At 41.5% G+C, this 15,739-nt stretch overlaps 1 protein-coding gene across 1 annotated transcript; it reads right to left on the bottom strand.

Annotated features, from left to right (window-relative positions):
- Nucleotides 1-12,044: 12,044 nt before the first annotated feature.
- Nucleotides 12,045-15,465, bottom strand: mafaa (MAF bZIP transcription factor Aa). Its single transcript, XM_032573274.1, has 2 exons — nt 13,671-15,465; nt 12,045-13,596 (listed from the first exon to the last, which is right to left on the bottom strand). Exons 1-2 carry the CDS (start codon nt 14,600-14,602, stop codon nt 13,533-13,535), a joined length of 996 nt encoding a protein of 331 aa, XP_032429165.1. The 5' UTR covers nt 14,603-15,465; the 3' UTR covers nt 12,045-13,532.
- Between the last annotated feature and the right edge of the window lie 274 nt (nt 15,466-15,739).

Raw genomic sequence — 15,739 nt, 5'->3', positions numbered from 1 at the left:
AAAAGGCAACATGTCAGACAAGAAGCTTCTCTTTTCTGCTAACTTCCTTTACTTTTTCTCTGCCTCCTGTTCTCGAACTGTGACGGCTCTGTCACCCAACAGGGGCTGCCATGACAGTTTGGGCGCTCCGTCTTCTCCGTATGCCGTTGGCACCGCTGACTCTGCACTCCTTCACCGCAGTCACTTCTTCATTCTCTTTACTTCTGCTCTTCCTCGTATTCCTGCAGAACTCCTGTGCACCGTATTAAACAAGCTAAATGAGGACGAGCGTTTAAAAGGCAGAAGCTTTGACTGTACCCCAGTTAAAGTCACAAGAAACAAGCAAGACAACATGGTACTGCTGCTTTGTGTTTCATCGACAGTCACAGCGTGTTTTCTCCCGCTCTAATATTCTTATTCTTTATTTCTTTGAGAAAAACTTTTGGCAAACTTTAACCACAACATTTCTCACATGGTAGCTGTTGAAGTTGTTTTAGTCCATATTTAGAGTCTTCTGCTGCCTTTTGTGGCACCTGTTTTCCCAACCGAACTTTCCTGCTACTTCAAAATAGGTTGCATGAATTTAAAAGGGGAACTAGCCACCAGGTTCTACCAATTAATACACTTGATCAGTTATACATAGATGGTGTGACCACCTCGATTAAGTCAGGAGTTTTAGCATTTTGCTGTTGTGTTGCATATAGTGGTGGGTCAGCATGTCAAGACAGAAAGACATAAGAACCTACTGTTGGGGCCCATTAACCTGAGAATGGTTGTAAGAAGATTTCTAATCAACTTCAAGTCCATCATTCTAAAGAAAACATTTTTCTCACAAGGAGAATATATTTCAGGACACTTCCAAGCTTATCAGGAACCAATTTTATTTGCAGCAAACAAACAAAATTCACCCCGAGATCAGGCTATGCAATGCTCAGAGAAATTGCAAAATTGCCAAGGACTCTCCAGCTCTAGAGGCCTCAGTTCGTATGTTAAATGTTGAAGATAAAGACTGCTCAAATAAAAAAAGACTCACTGCCTCTGGGTTGAAAATATCTTATTTCTAAAGAAGACATGAAAGCATGAGTTTGTGTGAAGTTCCATCCTATTGAAACACAAGAAGTCTGGAGGAATATCCTTGTTTATACCACATACTAACTGTTAAGCATGATAGTGGAGTGATGATCATTTGGACTTGTTTTTCAGTTATATGTCATCTGGCACTTTACAGTCACTGAGTGGATCATGAACTCCTCTGTATCTCAAAGTATTCTGGTCAAATATGAGCCGTAATATAAGAAACTGGGACAGCAACAAGAGAATGGTCTCAAACACAGCAGAAAATCTACAACAGAATATCTGGGAAAGAACCAACGTCTAGTACCAAAGTCACATAATAAATTACTTACTCCTGAGGGTAAGAAAAAAATAGATTAGACTTCCTGAGTTTAAAAATACTTTACCTTTTAAGGAACTTAACAAGATTATATTTATTTTATGCCATAAAAGGTGTTAGGTCAGTATAACATGTTCGGTAGTTAGGTTATGGATTTGAGTTGGAAACTAAATACCAGCAATAAAACTGACGGAGTATGCTCCACAAAAAAAGTCATTTCCAACGTAAGTTCTTCAAATAAAGTTTTATTTATTGTACCACAGAAAACATCAATCGAATGAGATAAGCAACTTTAAATGAAATCAAAGTTTCACTACTTTATGTGAAAGTAAATGTGGAATGCATACTTTCCAATAAATAAACACACAATTAAAACCCCACAATTTACTGAATTGGTTTATTTTTCATTTGCATCCTTTGGCTGAGTCTTTTTTAAGCACGTTTTGATGTCAACAACACACTTAAGATCCTTCTGTGAGAGGTAAAATGTATTTAAAATTTAAATATGCCAATAAGTAACTTTTCCTTTTCTTCCTGAATACTCAGATTAACTGCTTAGAAGTGAGGATGTCAGTGTTGGATCTAAAAGGAGGATTTCTCTGGATGTTATCGCAATTAATTAAAGACACAGTGGAAAAGGTTTTGCAGCCAAATTAGTCTTTGAGTCTCTTTCGTTTTTTAAGAAAAAGAACAATATCTGGTTCTACAACCCAATAGAAAGACCATTCAGACAGTTGCAAGGAATGTAAACTTTGACGTGCAAACTCTGATGTTTCTGTAGTATCTTCAAAACATGTGTATAGTAGATCTGATCAAGTTCAATGTGTGCTTGTGCTTGACTGATCTGCCTGCAGTCCAGGTATGATTGTAAATGCTCTCAGCATCAAGAAGAAAACCAGACAAGATCCAAAGATTGTTGAGCAGCAAAAATCTATTTAATGTTTAACGTTCTTTCCTAACAGATTGATTAAATTCATAAGTAAACAAGAAGGCTAATTTAGCAAATTGTAAATGTTGGTCAAGTATTTGGTTGATTTTTCAGAAATTTGGCTTCTGTTAGCTATAATATTTGGTCTTGCTTGCAATGTCAGAGAAGAAGGGACTCAGCCAGATCCTTATCTCCTGATGTTAAACCTTCAGTCGACGTGAAGTTGCTCTTTTTATTTTTACGTCTTCACAAACCTGACTGTGTGTCCTTTCAGCAAGACAAACATGACAGAACCCAGTTAGCAATCAGTACACAGACATTCCAAGTTGGTCAGTAAAGACAGTGTGTGTCTGCCTCCAGGCCCGTGTCCTCCCTGTGTGTGTCAGGCTCAGTGGCACCTCAGTCACTTCAGTTTGCAGCTGCAGTGTGTTTGCCACATGACTGCCTGCCCAGTCCTTTATGTGTGTGGACATGACGCACGACAGGAAGTGGTGTTGGGTTTTGTTTTGTTTTTTACTGAGACCTGACTGTTTAACTAGTCATGAGGGATGCTTTGCTATGGGGTGGGGTTGTGTAGAGTAGTTCTTGGTAGTGAATGTTTTACATATGTATAAACCAAATGTATTTCTGCTTGAGGAAACATGGTGAAAATGCCACAGAGAGTCAAACCAAAAGCTAATCAAAGCAGGAATCTGTCTACAGTTTTAGCACCATCTAAAGCAACTCGTAGCTGAAACCCTTTCCTCAGATTCACTAAACAATACAAGTATTTCTAACAGATTTTCAGTTATCATTTCATTCAGTTACACAAGTTCCATAAGGAGAAATCGAGCAGAATTGGAGCAAACTATTACGAGAAGTCTGTGCCAAGTTGAACAAGAATGGAATGAGATAAGCAAGTTTTTCTTAGAAAAAACTTGATGTTTTTCCAATCTGACAATTATCTATTTGCTAATGAAGAATGGGTACATGTTAGTCTGAAACCACTGTTGAACTCAGCTGGAGGTTCATGGAAAAGCTCATATCTATCTCAAGTGGTCAATGGAAAAAGAAAAAGACAACTTGGACAGACTGTCAACCTTCCTCACATTTATTTCTGTTTTCAAAGACACAAACTTGTGAAAATGCCTATTTCTAAAGTGTATCTTGACTTTTACATGTAAGAGATTGAGTTTAAAATGTAACTATCTAAAGACAGATATGTAATAGTTCAAAGGTAAAATGATGATCAGAATTAGCTTTTATTCCCTTTGGTTTGTGCACACAAATAATTTGATTTCAGTTCCAATTTGTCTCAACATTAAGACATTTCAAATATACAGTATTTCAATAAAAAGGGACCAAATGAAAGTATACAGTGTAATTCACGTTACTAATGAATTTTTGACTGTAAACTAAAAAATGTCCGGTTAAGAGATTAAATCTCAAATGTCCTCCTGTGTTTACAGGGAGACAGGAGGACTCCCTGTAAATCATCTTGTTCTGATGACAAGAACAGTTCTTGTCATCAGTTGTATGAGAAGAACTGGAGGCTAAAATAAAAACGAGGAACTAAAATGTGCCGTTTAACTGATACAGATGTTCAGTTCCACATACAAGGCTCAGACCCACCATAAGCACTTTCCTCTGGCATTTATAGTTAATACTTAGAATCTGGACTGAAAAGTGCCTTTCTGAGCTTCCTTCCAAGATGGCTTCCTCATTACATTAAACCTGTGGGTTCTGTGGCCTGTGTGTCCAGTCAAGACTGAGTGGATGTGAGTAGAGTGTCTTGCACTGTGTGTATGTGCTATCAGTGCAGAAAGCCAGTCTGTGGTGTGGCTGCAGGCCAGGCCGAGTGGAATAATTGATTGCCGATTGACCCTCCACTGCCACTGCGGACAGTCTTCTCCACTGCATTACTGCACAGACTGACCAACAGCAGCTTCATGAGAATATGAATTATTCAACTGAGTGAAAAACATTGAAAAAAAAACATTAGTATGTCGGTATGTACTTCCTACAACCTTTTTGAATGCTATAAGTTAGAACGACAAATAATAGTGCTACATAACGGATATAGAGACTCCAAAATTGATAAAGTGAAAAAAAGAAAATACAATAAAAATTAGGATTGATGCCTAATCGTTACAAGGATATCTCCTGAGCCGGCCTTTAAAATCCAAATCCACAAAAGATTTACTTCACCACATTAAACTGAGATCTCAATTACAGAATCATAGCTTTATTTTGGGAGAGTGGTACTGCATTAACATTAAATTTTCATGTTGGCTACCTAAATTATTTTATGTGAACAACAGGTAAGCTGGATAAATGTTACATAAAGATTCCAGTAACAGGAGCCTGAATGTCTCCCAAACATTTACTTTAAAGAGACTTTTTCTTTTCAGCTTAGCATTTTCCAACCAATAAACCAGTGAAACTCCCTCATTACGGCAGATAAAACCTGCATCTATATCCATGGAATGGCAGTCAAGGGCATAACAAAGGTAGGTGAACTTTAACCCCCTCATTTCACAAAACACATAAAAGCAGCAAAATTGTGTCCTGATCACACTTTGAAATATTTCATTATGGATGCTTCTGATTTCAGGACAAAGAACCTCCAAACAATGGACACAGTTTTTACTCAAAATCCCGCACCAAGACTACATGGCAAGAAGAAGGAGGGAGGATGAGAACAACTAAGCAGCAGCGCCACCATCAAGAATAACACAATAATGATCCTGGAGGACTTTAAAAAGAAATCCCCCTATAGGAACTATTAAATTATTATCTTAGGAAGCATAAAACACAAAGCAAAAAGGAGAAATGGGAGGAACCATCATGGAAGGCTAAATCTATGCTAGCTATGTACCACCACCAGAGATATACTGTATGTGGTGGATATATATATATATATATATATATATATATATATATATATATATATATATATATATATATATATATATATATATATATATATATATGAGGATGATATATGAGAGCAATAGAAGACATCATCAGAATCAAACTCAGTACCTTCCTTGTGTTTTGAGTTAACTTTTAGTAAATTTTTACAGCTAAATCCTTTTGTGTAAAGCAATTCACATTATTTTCCTAACTCAAGTAAAAATTAGGCTGCTAGATATATCTTTGCAGCTTACCAGCAGTGACTTACATATTTGTATTATTTATTTAATATAATTGATGAACTAACATCTGAAAGATCAAAATATTATGTTTATTATGGTTCTGAAAGATTACATAATGAAGAGTTTCTATGTTTTGCTGAAGCAGAACTTGCTGAACTGCCAAGAAATTCCACTTAACCCATCACTTGTTCTGCATATTAAACAAAATAAAGCTCTAATGTTTGACTCAAAAACAAACAAAAAAAAATCCTTTTCAATCAAAACAAAGACTTTATGTTCAGCTCTGTCATTGCAGTGTAAAGGTTTCACAACACAAAAACAACCAGGAGAAAAGGGGCTTCCACTCCGTAACATTCAAGAGAGGTCAATGCTTTCTGGTGCCTCTGGGTTACTCAAGAAGTAAAACTTTGGTTGTTGATATCAGTGTTGTGGCCAATTTGCATTTATGGCTCATAATACTACAAACCACAGCCGTAACCACTGGTGAAACAAACAAAAAGGCCTGAGTGGCCTTTTTTTGATCCTATAAAAGTGAATGAGAAACAATGAGTGGCTGATTGCTGAATCACTGGCGCTCACACAAACACACAGAGAGGAAGTGAAACATGAAGGGAAGTGATAGTGGCAGATTGAAGGAATCAGCAGGAACTGGACCCCTCCTTAAAAGCTTGACTAAGTAAATCTGTTGGTGCTCAACTGAAAATAATATAAGGCAAGCACAATTATCTTTGAAGGAATTATTGGAAGCAAATCAAGACCAGAAAACAGAGGCATCAAAATCATAAATCGTTGCAGTAAGTGATGCTAGTTTTTCCGGTTAAACTCTTCAGCTTGGCGATCTGGAGGCAACTCCTCCTTTGACGCATTGTTTAAAAGCTTAATTTTCCACTTTTAGGTAACAAGTATGCCATTTCCTTTGATTTACACCCCTCCTCTTCCTCGATGTTTTCAGCACATCATCCCTCCGGTCTCATTTGTTTGTTTGTTTGTTTGTTTGTTGGTTTATTACTGTATTTTCAAAGCATGGGACAAGGTTAGATTTGCTGTTTGGGCATATTTTCTCCTGTGATAGCATGTTTGAATTTGTCCACTCAGCATGCAGCATGTCAGTGTGTCTGAATATGTGTGTGTGTGTGTGCTCGGTGCGGAGGCAGGGTACGCAGCTCAGTCAGGGGGTCGCAGCGCCAACGGTGCCAAATTGCTTTTCCCCAGTGTGTCGGGTAGGGACCGCTGTGGTGAACCTCCACCGCCCTCCCCCTCTTAAGTGAAGGTGGAGCTTCAGGCCCCTGGGTCACTAACTCCATCACCAGATCAAGAGTAATAATTATTAATACCCCGTTGAGTGTTAACAGCACGCAGGTGATTTATCAAAAATGTCGATTACGTTTTGCGCGGGGTGACAACTTTTCAAAGCTGAGCACGTCCCACCGGAGCCGCTCTAAATGGAGCCAGTGGCTGCAAGACGGCACTCACAGGTTTCTGCTAAATAAAATAAAAATCTCAACACAAACAGATCAGAATTACTGCTGTCAGAGGACAAAAAACTGAAGATGACCAGAGAAAACATACAAAAATAAATAAATACATAAAAATTAAACTCTAAATCCACAACAAACAGTGACATAGTTGAAGCTAAAATGTTCGAGATGCAGGTTATAAAAATACTCTTAATGAGTAAAGAAAGTAGGCAGAAGTTGAGCTACGTATGTCAGACATGACTTTGTTAAAATAGCTGCTAACTTTATATTGTCTGTATGTGCTGTGTAGTTAGTAAAAGTAATGAAAATCTTTTTTTTTTAAATTAGAATTGGAATAGACAAGATTGGATGAGAAGCCAACCGTTACCGTTAGAAAACAGAGAGGAGGGTCTTGATGTCAGCAAGTCTCCATGACAATCATTAGAAAATATCTAGAGATGAGCCACAAATTATTCATACTCCTGGCAGATAAAGGTTTAAGCTCATCTTTTAAATTTACCAATATGTTTCTTCTGACCAGAAATAATTAATATTTAAAAGTGACTGAGCTTGAGTGCTGATTGTAATGTGATAGAGAATCTGTAGAGAAAGGCAAAGGTTAGGGTGATGGAAAGGAGATCTTTCAACATGGAAGCCAAAACTAAAGTGGAAATATGCAGAAAGCTGCTTAGCAACTACAAGAAAGGTGCAATAATTATTCCAAACAAGGTTCTTCCACAGATTTTTGAAAATAGAATGAAAACATTTTGACATGCCATCTTTTTAAAACAAAATATAAATAAAAACTCTTGTTTTTTTGTTTTTCAAAATTGATACTCAAACCTCTTGATTTCCTGTTGGATCCACATTTCTACCCTCATCTAAGGTCAATAGCTCTGGGTAGATACAAGTGCCCAAAATGAGTTTCTGGTTTAGACATAGGTGAGACACAGAGCAGAGCGGCTGATCCTAAATATGGAGAGGAGCTGGTTGAGGTGGCTCAGGTGTCTGGATGTCTCCTGCATGCCTACCTGCTGAGATGTTCCTGGGACGTCCCATCGAGAGGAGACCCAGTGCTGGGATTTCCCCAGAGGAGCTGGCCCGTGTAGCTGGGAAGAAGGAAACCTGGGTCTCTGCTGAGGCTGCTGCCCCCACGATCTGACCCTGAATTAAGCAGAAGATATTTACTTTAAATGAAAAGTTTGAAGAGGAAAAAAGTGAAGTCGAAAGGCAAAAGAGGCTACGTAACTACCACACTGGTTCAACTGGCAATATAGTCATCTTTCCAGGAAGTGAACTGCTTGTTTTCAACTGGGATAAATGTTAGATATTCCTTCTCTTTGGGAATCAGAACTGAATTATAAGCTACACCAAAGAGTAATCCTCATGGATATGCTAGGCTCCGTCTCTACTGCTTGTGCATGAAGGTTCACAACACAAGACCTGCTGTGTCTTCATAGATCAGATGGTGAACAAAATTAAAACGATACAGTGAAGAAACAACAAGCAGGTTTGATTCACCTTTCTCTCTATTCCTCAATCTGCCTGCACTCAGCATTAGACAGCCATCATGAAAAAGACATTATTTTTTTTCAAAACATATTCATGTTACAGAAAGAGACAGATCCCAAATGTTTGATAAGAGTATTGATTGCTGGAAGCTGTTTGTGCTCAAGGTCTAAGAGATGCAGAGAAATAATCAAGGCAGGAAAATACAAGAATGACTTCAGTTTAATTCTGTAAATTCTGTGGCTTCAACTGTGGGTTATGTTGAAAAGTTACGGAGTTATAAACTATCGGAATGAGATCGTTCATTTTTAGAAACTTTGACGTGTTTCACAGATTTCTAAATAAACCTGGTGGCATCAGGAGAGTTGAAGGTTCTGATCATCTCTGTTATATAAAAAATGTAAAGTTTAGCTAAAACTAAAGTCATGATGAAGGGTGGTTCCAGTCATCTTCTCAGCTGAGTAGATGATGAGCAAAGTCAAATTAGTGAAGGGCTTTAACACTACAAGCTTTATGAGCAAACACAAAATAAGAGCTCAGTTAAATGTGTGGAAAAAAATTTGGTCATGAGGGTAAAAACATCCAGATGTGACAGAAAAGAATTACAATGTTAAGATGGTAGAAAATTGCATAAAATTTCACAATACCGAATAATTAATACGCAAATACAGGCAAAAACACTTTTTAATGATCTGAAAAAGAAAGAAAAAAACCTTTAGACTAAAGGTTGGACTTTAGTCCAACCTTTAAAGAGTTGGACTATCTTACTGTCAAAGTTTGTTTTTTCCAAGCACCATAAAAGAAAAAGAGAGGTTTTCCCAAATTCTGAGAGCATCCTGGGAGCATTTGACAGAATCTTGGTGGATCCAGTATCACAGCCAATAACATGATACGGCTTATGCCTCAGACAGAAAAATAGAAAAAAAGAAAAAAAAAACTGTTTCAGGACTTGTGAAGCCATCAAGCAAACTTTGTGCTGAAAACAAATTCACAGAACCAATAAATATCCGCCACAGCTTCGGAGAAAGTCGTGCAGCAGCAGTGAAACGACGAAGGGAAGGAGGTCATTATCAGTTTGATTAAAAGGATGTGAATCCATCAGCTGCTGTTTGTCTGCACTCTGTTTATGATGTGCGTGTGTGTGTGTGTGTGTGCGTGTGTGTGTAGGCATACTGTAGGTAAGCCGAGCCGAAGAGACGCTGACTGTGTCGAATCTCAGCAGCAGCAGACGCCAGAGACGCACCGCAGCCCCCCCTCCGCTTCCATCTCTGTTTCTCTCCATCCCTCCTCACTCGCTTTGTTTGAGCTCAGATGGACTCTGCCCTGATTTATAGAAAGAAAAGCCCTCAGAGTAGTCACAGTGATATCTCTCTTTTCCACACACACACACCCACACATAACACACACACATACAGAGTGAGCCCCGATAGTCCACTGCATACCACCACATCCTGCTTCAGGTACACACACACACACCCACAGTACCCCGTCTGTGTGCGAGGTGACGGCTGTCACACAGCTCAACGTTTCCTCTGAGTCAGCAAAAGCAGCAGGAGGAGTAGAGTGATGGAGAGGCTGGAGAGGAGAGAAAGAGAGAAAGGAGGGAGCAGGAGAAGAGATATTAGGAGAAAATTAAGATTTCAACTCAAAGCTGAACATTCAGCTCATAAAGAGACTCAGCAAATTATTTAATTTGGAGAGATAAAGTGCAGAGATGAGAAAGATGCATGCAGTCATATCAGCCAAAAACATTCATCTTTATCATCTCTCCATGGGCGATAAGTGGAAACTGACTGATTTTAAACTAAGAAAAGGCAGCATTTTTTTATTTGAAGCAATCAGCAATAAGATATTATTATAGTGATTGGCATATAATGTATTAAAAATATATTAATTGGAAATTATGTTTCATCAAATTAAAAGTGTAGAAGCTTGTACAGCAAGTAAACAAAAAGAGCCATTTTTATACATCGGGAGCAGACTGAAGATCATCTCTAAATCCACAGATTTCCTCAGACAGAGACTTTTTTACAGACTGTTTTAAGTTTTAACTTACCAAGTTTGGTTTTAGTGAGGATTTACTTGAGAGATGATCCGAACGTGGATGCCACATACATTACTTCAGATTGGACGGAGTTAGGTTAAATATTTCATTTTGAACAGTTTGTTTTAATGTAAAGTAGCCTAAAATGGCTTTTTAATGTGATTTTAATCATAATAAAAACATATTTCAGTTTAGCACAGTGACAAAGGCTGACAGCACTCACACATAACTTAAGAATGTATATTTACAAACATAAAACAGCAGATAAATCAATATCAACAACAACAATCTAGCCTCAAACTGCACCGTATCCAATAATTATTAATGATGATGAACTTCTGACTAAAAAAAGCCACATCACAGATATAGCTGCTGTAGCGGATCACTGACCTGCACCCACCCAGAGGTCTCAGAACACTCACGTACACACACAGTAAGACACACGCACGCGCACACGCACACACACACACACACACACCATTTCCCAATCACACACTCCTTCACGGCGGTTTATTATCCGTGTTTGAAGTGAGCCACAAGCCGCCGGGTCTGACGGCGGTGTCACATCAGCACCAACTCGGGCTGACACTCGTCTCAAGCTGCGCTGTGCGCCATCCAGCGCCAACAAACAGCTTCATTTAGCGCTGGCACAGACACGAGAGCGCGTGCGTGCATGCATGCATCCCACGCCACGCACAGACCACTAAGGTGTCATACAAAGTTACCCCCGTGGAACACGTGTTCAGTGGTTCAGAGGAAGCAGGCGGGCAGAGAGTAATGAACCAGCCGGGCTTCCAACATCGATCACCGACTTTTGAGGTGCGCGGAGGCCCGTAAATAAGCGGCCGGAACCGCGACAGAGAAGTGGCCGCTTTTTATATGGTCCCGTCCTTTACACACACACACACACTTCCATCTGAAAATCAGGGCAGTGTTGCAGGAGGTCAGAGCACCTGCTGCCCCAACATCCTGCAGTCTGCGGCGGGGTGAGAGAGTCAGCGCGGCCCGCGGAGAGAAGCTCCATCACCGGCTCCGAGTACAGCCGTAGCCTCTAAAATACTAAAATGAGACGAAAGAAATGTGGAGAAAAAAAAGGATAAAATAAACAAATAAATAAATCTTTGAATAATAATAATAATAATAATAGCTTTTTATGCGCGGAATTTTTGTTATCCATATATTTATTAATATCCTTCCTTTCAACAATCGTTAAAAAATATATTTAAATTAAAATGTAATCCGCTGTGATATAAAACTATTCAGAACGAATGTTTTAAGCTGCGCTTACAGCTGCAAATGACATTTATTTTCTGTTAATGAGCAGTAAATAATATATATTATTTAAAAAAATTTCAATTTTCGTTTTGTTTAATTGTTTCAAAACCAAATAAAGTTTTGATGTCGCTCATTGCCTTAAAAAACTCCCCTCCATCAGCAGGAGGGGTCCAGAAACTTAACATTTCGTAAGTTTCAGAAATGTGAATTTCTGAAACTTCAGCTCATTTAAGTTTCACTTGTTTAATTGTTTTCCAATTAGTTTAGATATTTGGACAACACATTTCGCTGTAACAACGACAGACAGCAGCCGCGCCACAAATTTGGGACAGAACTTTTTATTAAACATTATGAAAACATGAGTTTCTCAACAAACTTTTTTCCACTTTGCAGATTTTTCCACTTGTTGACACGTCAGGACGGGTCCGTCGGATAAGTATAGAAATCATATGTACAGATATACATCCACAGCACTGTGCAGAAGTCTGAGTCTTGAGACAGATCAAATCACCATCAAATTCAACTTAAAAAAAATTATTATTTTTTTTTTTTAATTGGCCGAGATATTTGGCGGGAACATGAATCCTCGGTTTCGTTTTTCCACAAACACCAGAGCGCTTCTGCACAATATTGCACATATATCTTAGGCAGCAGATAACACACGAACGTTTTCTGTTGACAGGGTAATGATCAGCTGTGTACCACCACGCAAAAATGTCCCGTTTTTTCTAACAATCAAGCATCCTCCCCTTCAGCTCGCTTTAAGACGTCGGGGCTGCAGGGGAAACCCCGCAGGCCCCGCAACATTTTTCATTATTTACCATAAAAATAAAAAAGAGAGAAAATAAATCATTAAGTCTTTTTAATCTTCAGATTGGTGCATAGAGTTTTAGCAGCAGTCCTTTTCCATCCTTGAAATCAAATTTACATCCAGGTTAAAAACAGAAACATTTCTCCAGTTTGCTCATTAGTGCAGGTTCAACATGTTCAGCAAGAGGAGGAGGATACCACAGACAATTTGCATGCTGTAACATACAAACATTTTTGGATTAAGACATTTCGAAGAATCCAAGCAACAAAAGCCTTAAAAAGAGAGAAGGTAAAATAACACAGATCACTGCTTGTTTTGTTTTTTTTGTTGTTTTTTTGTTTGTTTGTTTTTTCTCTACACATTATGTACAGGTGGAAATAAATACAGTCTAAAATCTGGCTCAGGTAATCTCTTTTTGTCATTTTTCTTTTCTTTTTTAAAACAATAGAAAAAACTGATTGAAAACAGCAGGTAAAGACGCATCCATGTGTTTCGCAGTGAAGCAGATTGTTTTTGCATTTCAGTCCGCAGTTCTTTGCACCTCTCATTGGGGGCGGAGAGGGGGGGCTTTTTCTGCATACCCAGGCCTTACTGATGGCTGAGGGGTGGAAGGATGGCTGGGGAGAACCCATGGGTCATGCTTTCCATACATATGTGGATGGGGTTTTGGCTGGAGGTTACCATACATGTCCTGCATGCAGGGTTGCAAAAGGATGAGGGAAGGGGGCGAGGGGGGGGCAACTATTACACTTGCATTACTGAGAGTCTCTGCACCACAGCGCATTCTCCTCCTGCAGTCTGTGCTGCTGCTGCTTCTGCCTGGTTCTAACACAAACCCGGCGCTCTCTCTGGATTAAGACAGTCATTGGTTCATAAGACTTCTGACAGGAGAGGAGTCTGCAGCCTGAAAGTGATCCCATGTGCCGACCTGACTTGTTTGTTGTGGACTTACAGAAGTTTAACATCTTTAAGACTCACAGACGTGACGCTTGTGCGCACCTAACCTTTATTTGTTAAGAAGATGAGATTTAAAGTCTTTGTTGTTGTTGTTGTTGAGGAATAACTGTAAACACAAATCAGAAAAGATCGATTAGAGTCAGAAGAGTGTGGAGGTGAGCGCGGTAATGTCTCTCTCACATGAAGAACTCGGTGCTGGCCTGTTTCCCGGACGGATCTCTCGTGTTCACGGGCCCGCCGGAGTTGTAGGTCCGGCTGGCCAGCTTCTCGTACTTCTCCTTGTACAGATCCCGCTCCTTGACGAGGCGCGCCACGTCCTGCTTCAGCTGCTCCACCTGGTTCTGCAGGGTGCACTTCTCCGTCTCCAGCATGTGCCGCTGCTGGACGCGCTTGAAGCGGCAGGACTGCGCGTAGCCGCGGTTCTTCAGGGTGCGCCGCTTCTGCTTCAGGCGGATCACCTCCTCCTTGCTGAAGCCCCGCAGCTGCCGGTTCAGCTCCCGCACCGTCATGCTCACCAGCTGCTCGTCCGAGAAGCGGTCCTCCAAGCGGGTGTGGTGGCCGTGGTGGTGGTGATGGTGGTGGTGGTGGGCCTGATGATGGTGCACAGCCGAGGCCGCGGATAGGTCCTCTCCGACGTATTGCTGCCCGCGGAAGCCCTCGTAGGCCTGGTGGTGGTGGTGGTGATGGTGCGCGTTCCCGATGAGGGCCTCGACCGCGTCCTCCGGCGTCAGGTTGAGCGCCTCCGGGTTGATGTGATGCTGGTAACTGGGGATCCAGTACAGGTCCTCCAGCTGAGGCTTGCCCGCGTTGCTGTGATTGTTGTTGCCGCTGCTGTTGTTGCTGTTGCTGCCGACGTTGACGCCGCCGGGGAGGCCCTGGTTGGGCTGCGCGCCCGGACTCGGGGCGCAGAAGCTGGGCGAGGAAGGCACGGAGGAGCAGGGTGTGCTGATCGGGGTGGAGGACAGTGAGCCGGACGGCAGGCGGTGACAGAAGCGGTCGGCCTCCAGCGGCTCCTTTTTCACCTCGAACTTCATCAGGTCGAAGTCGTTGACGTACTCGATGGCCAGAGGGCTGTTAGGCAGCTCTGCGCTCATGGCGAGGTCGGTGGCCATGTCAGTCCATGCGACGACTCCCGGCCTCACAGCCAAACCGACAGCGGGCAAATTGCAGAGGGAATTTAAAGCCTGTATGGTGTATATATAGGTACACGCACACGCCTGGTGCGTGGAACTGCTGCAGGCCCGTTGGGTGGGAGGAGAAACTTCTTAAGGCTGCTAGTTCCACAGGCCACTTCTATATATAGCGGAGTTAATATACGTCTGCATGTAAATGAACTTGTACACCTGCCAGTTCGCCTCCACTCGCAGCTCTTGTTGACAACTTATCCCAGGTCAGACGAAGGCTTTAATAGCAGGAGCCCCCGGAGCGGCTGAAACTGGAGCCCGCTGAATTTGGAGACACCAGCTTGTGTTGTCCTCGCTTCACCTCTGCAGAGCGCTCCCCCCCTGATTTATTGCCCTTTGTTGTTCTGTTTTTGTTGGTCAGAATTAGTTTCCAACCATCGGTCGTTTCCTTCTGCAGTTCTAGTCACCGCAGCATGGCCCAGCTTCAAAAGTTTCGCACTCGGTCACATCGAGCGGTGCGCGGGCGTGCGTAAAAGTGTGTCAACAGTCCCAGGAATCCAAACTCTGTTCTGCAGGCACGCCTGTTCTCAAAGTTCATAAAAGTCTGAGATGAAGCATGAAAGTTGGAGGTCTTACTTGAAGACAGAAGCTGCTCCTTGTTGCTGTCCTCAGTCCATATTTCTACTTGAAGATGGCATCGTCCCCCTCGCCGGGTCGCGTTCCTGACCTTAACGTGTTGATTGTGTGTAAAATTGTACACAAGAGGTGAGAAATTCCACTTTGCTTTGTTTCTAATTGCCTTCTTAATGCACCCCAAAGCTTCCCGGTGAGAACCACGCAGTATCAGCGAGGCGCTGGGAAGCAGCCTCTTATAAACGCTGCGTCCCTCCCTCCCCTCACTGCCGACCCTCCCACACGGAGAAGCGACAGGCCAATGGGAGGACACCGCTGGCGCGTGGTTTAACTGAAGCTGCTTGCTCCGTCCGAGGATAGCCGAACGAAACCGAAGAAGGCGAGAGAAGCGGAGCGCGCATGCATGCATACATGCAGGGAAAACAGGTGCAGCAGATCCCCCCCTCTAGTGACCGAGCAGGCGCTACTGCACGGTGGAGCACGGGCCAGACA

Source organism: Xiphophorus hellerii, chromosome 9 (genome assembly GCF_003331165.1).
Source record: "Xiphophorus hellerii strain 12219 chromosome 9, Xiphophorus_hellerii-4.1, whole genome shotgun sequence".
Lineage (NCBI taxonomy): Eukaryota > Metazoa > Chordata > Actinopteri > Cyprinodontiformes > Poeciliidae > Xiphophorus > Xiphophorus hellerii.
Note: the sequence above shows the minus strand (reverse complement) of the source record. Positions and strands in the feature narration are given on the sequence as shown.

Bases quoted from the DNA above. Each gene is read 5' to 3' on its own strand.
- mafaa (XM_032573274.1), bottom strand. From the start codon at position 14,602: ATGGCCACCGACCTCGCCATGAGCGCAGAGCTGCCTAACAGCCCTCTG. The intron at 13,597-13,670 runs GTGAGAGAGACA...TTGTGTTTACAG, and splicing joins GCCAGCACCGAGTTCTTCAT to TTATTCCTCAACAACAACAA.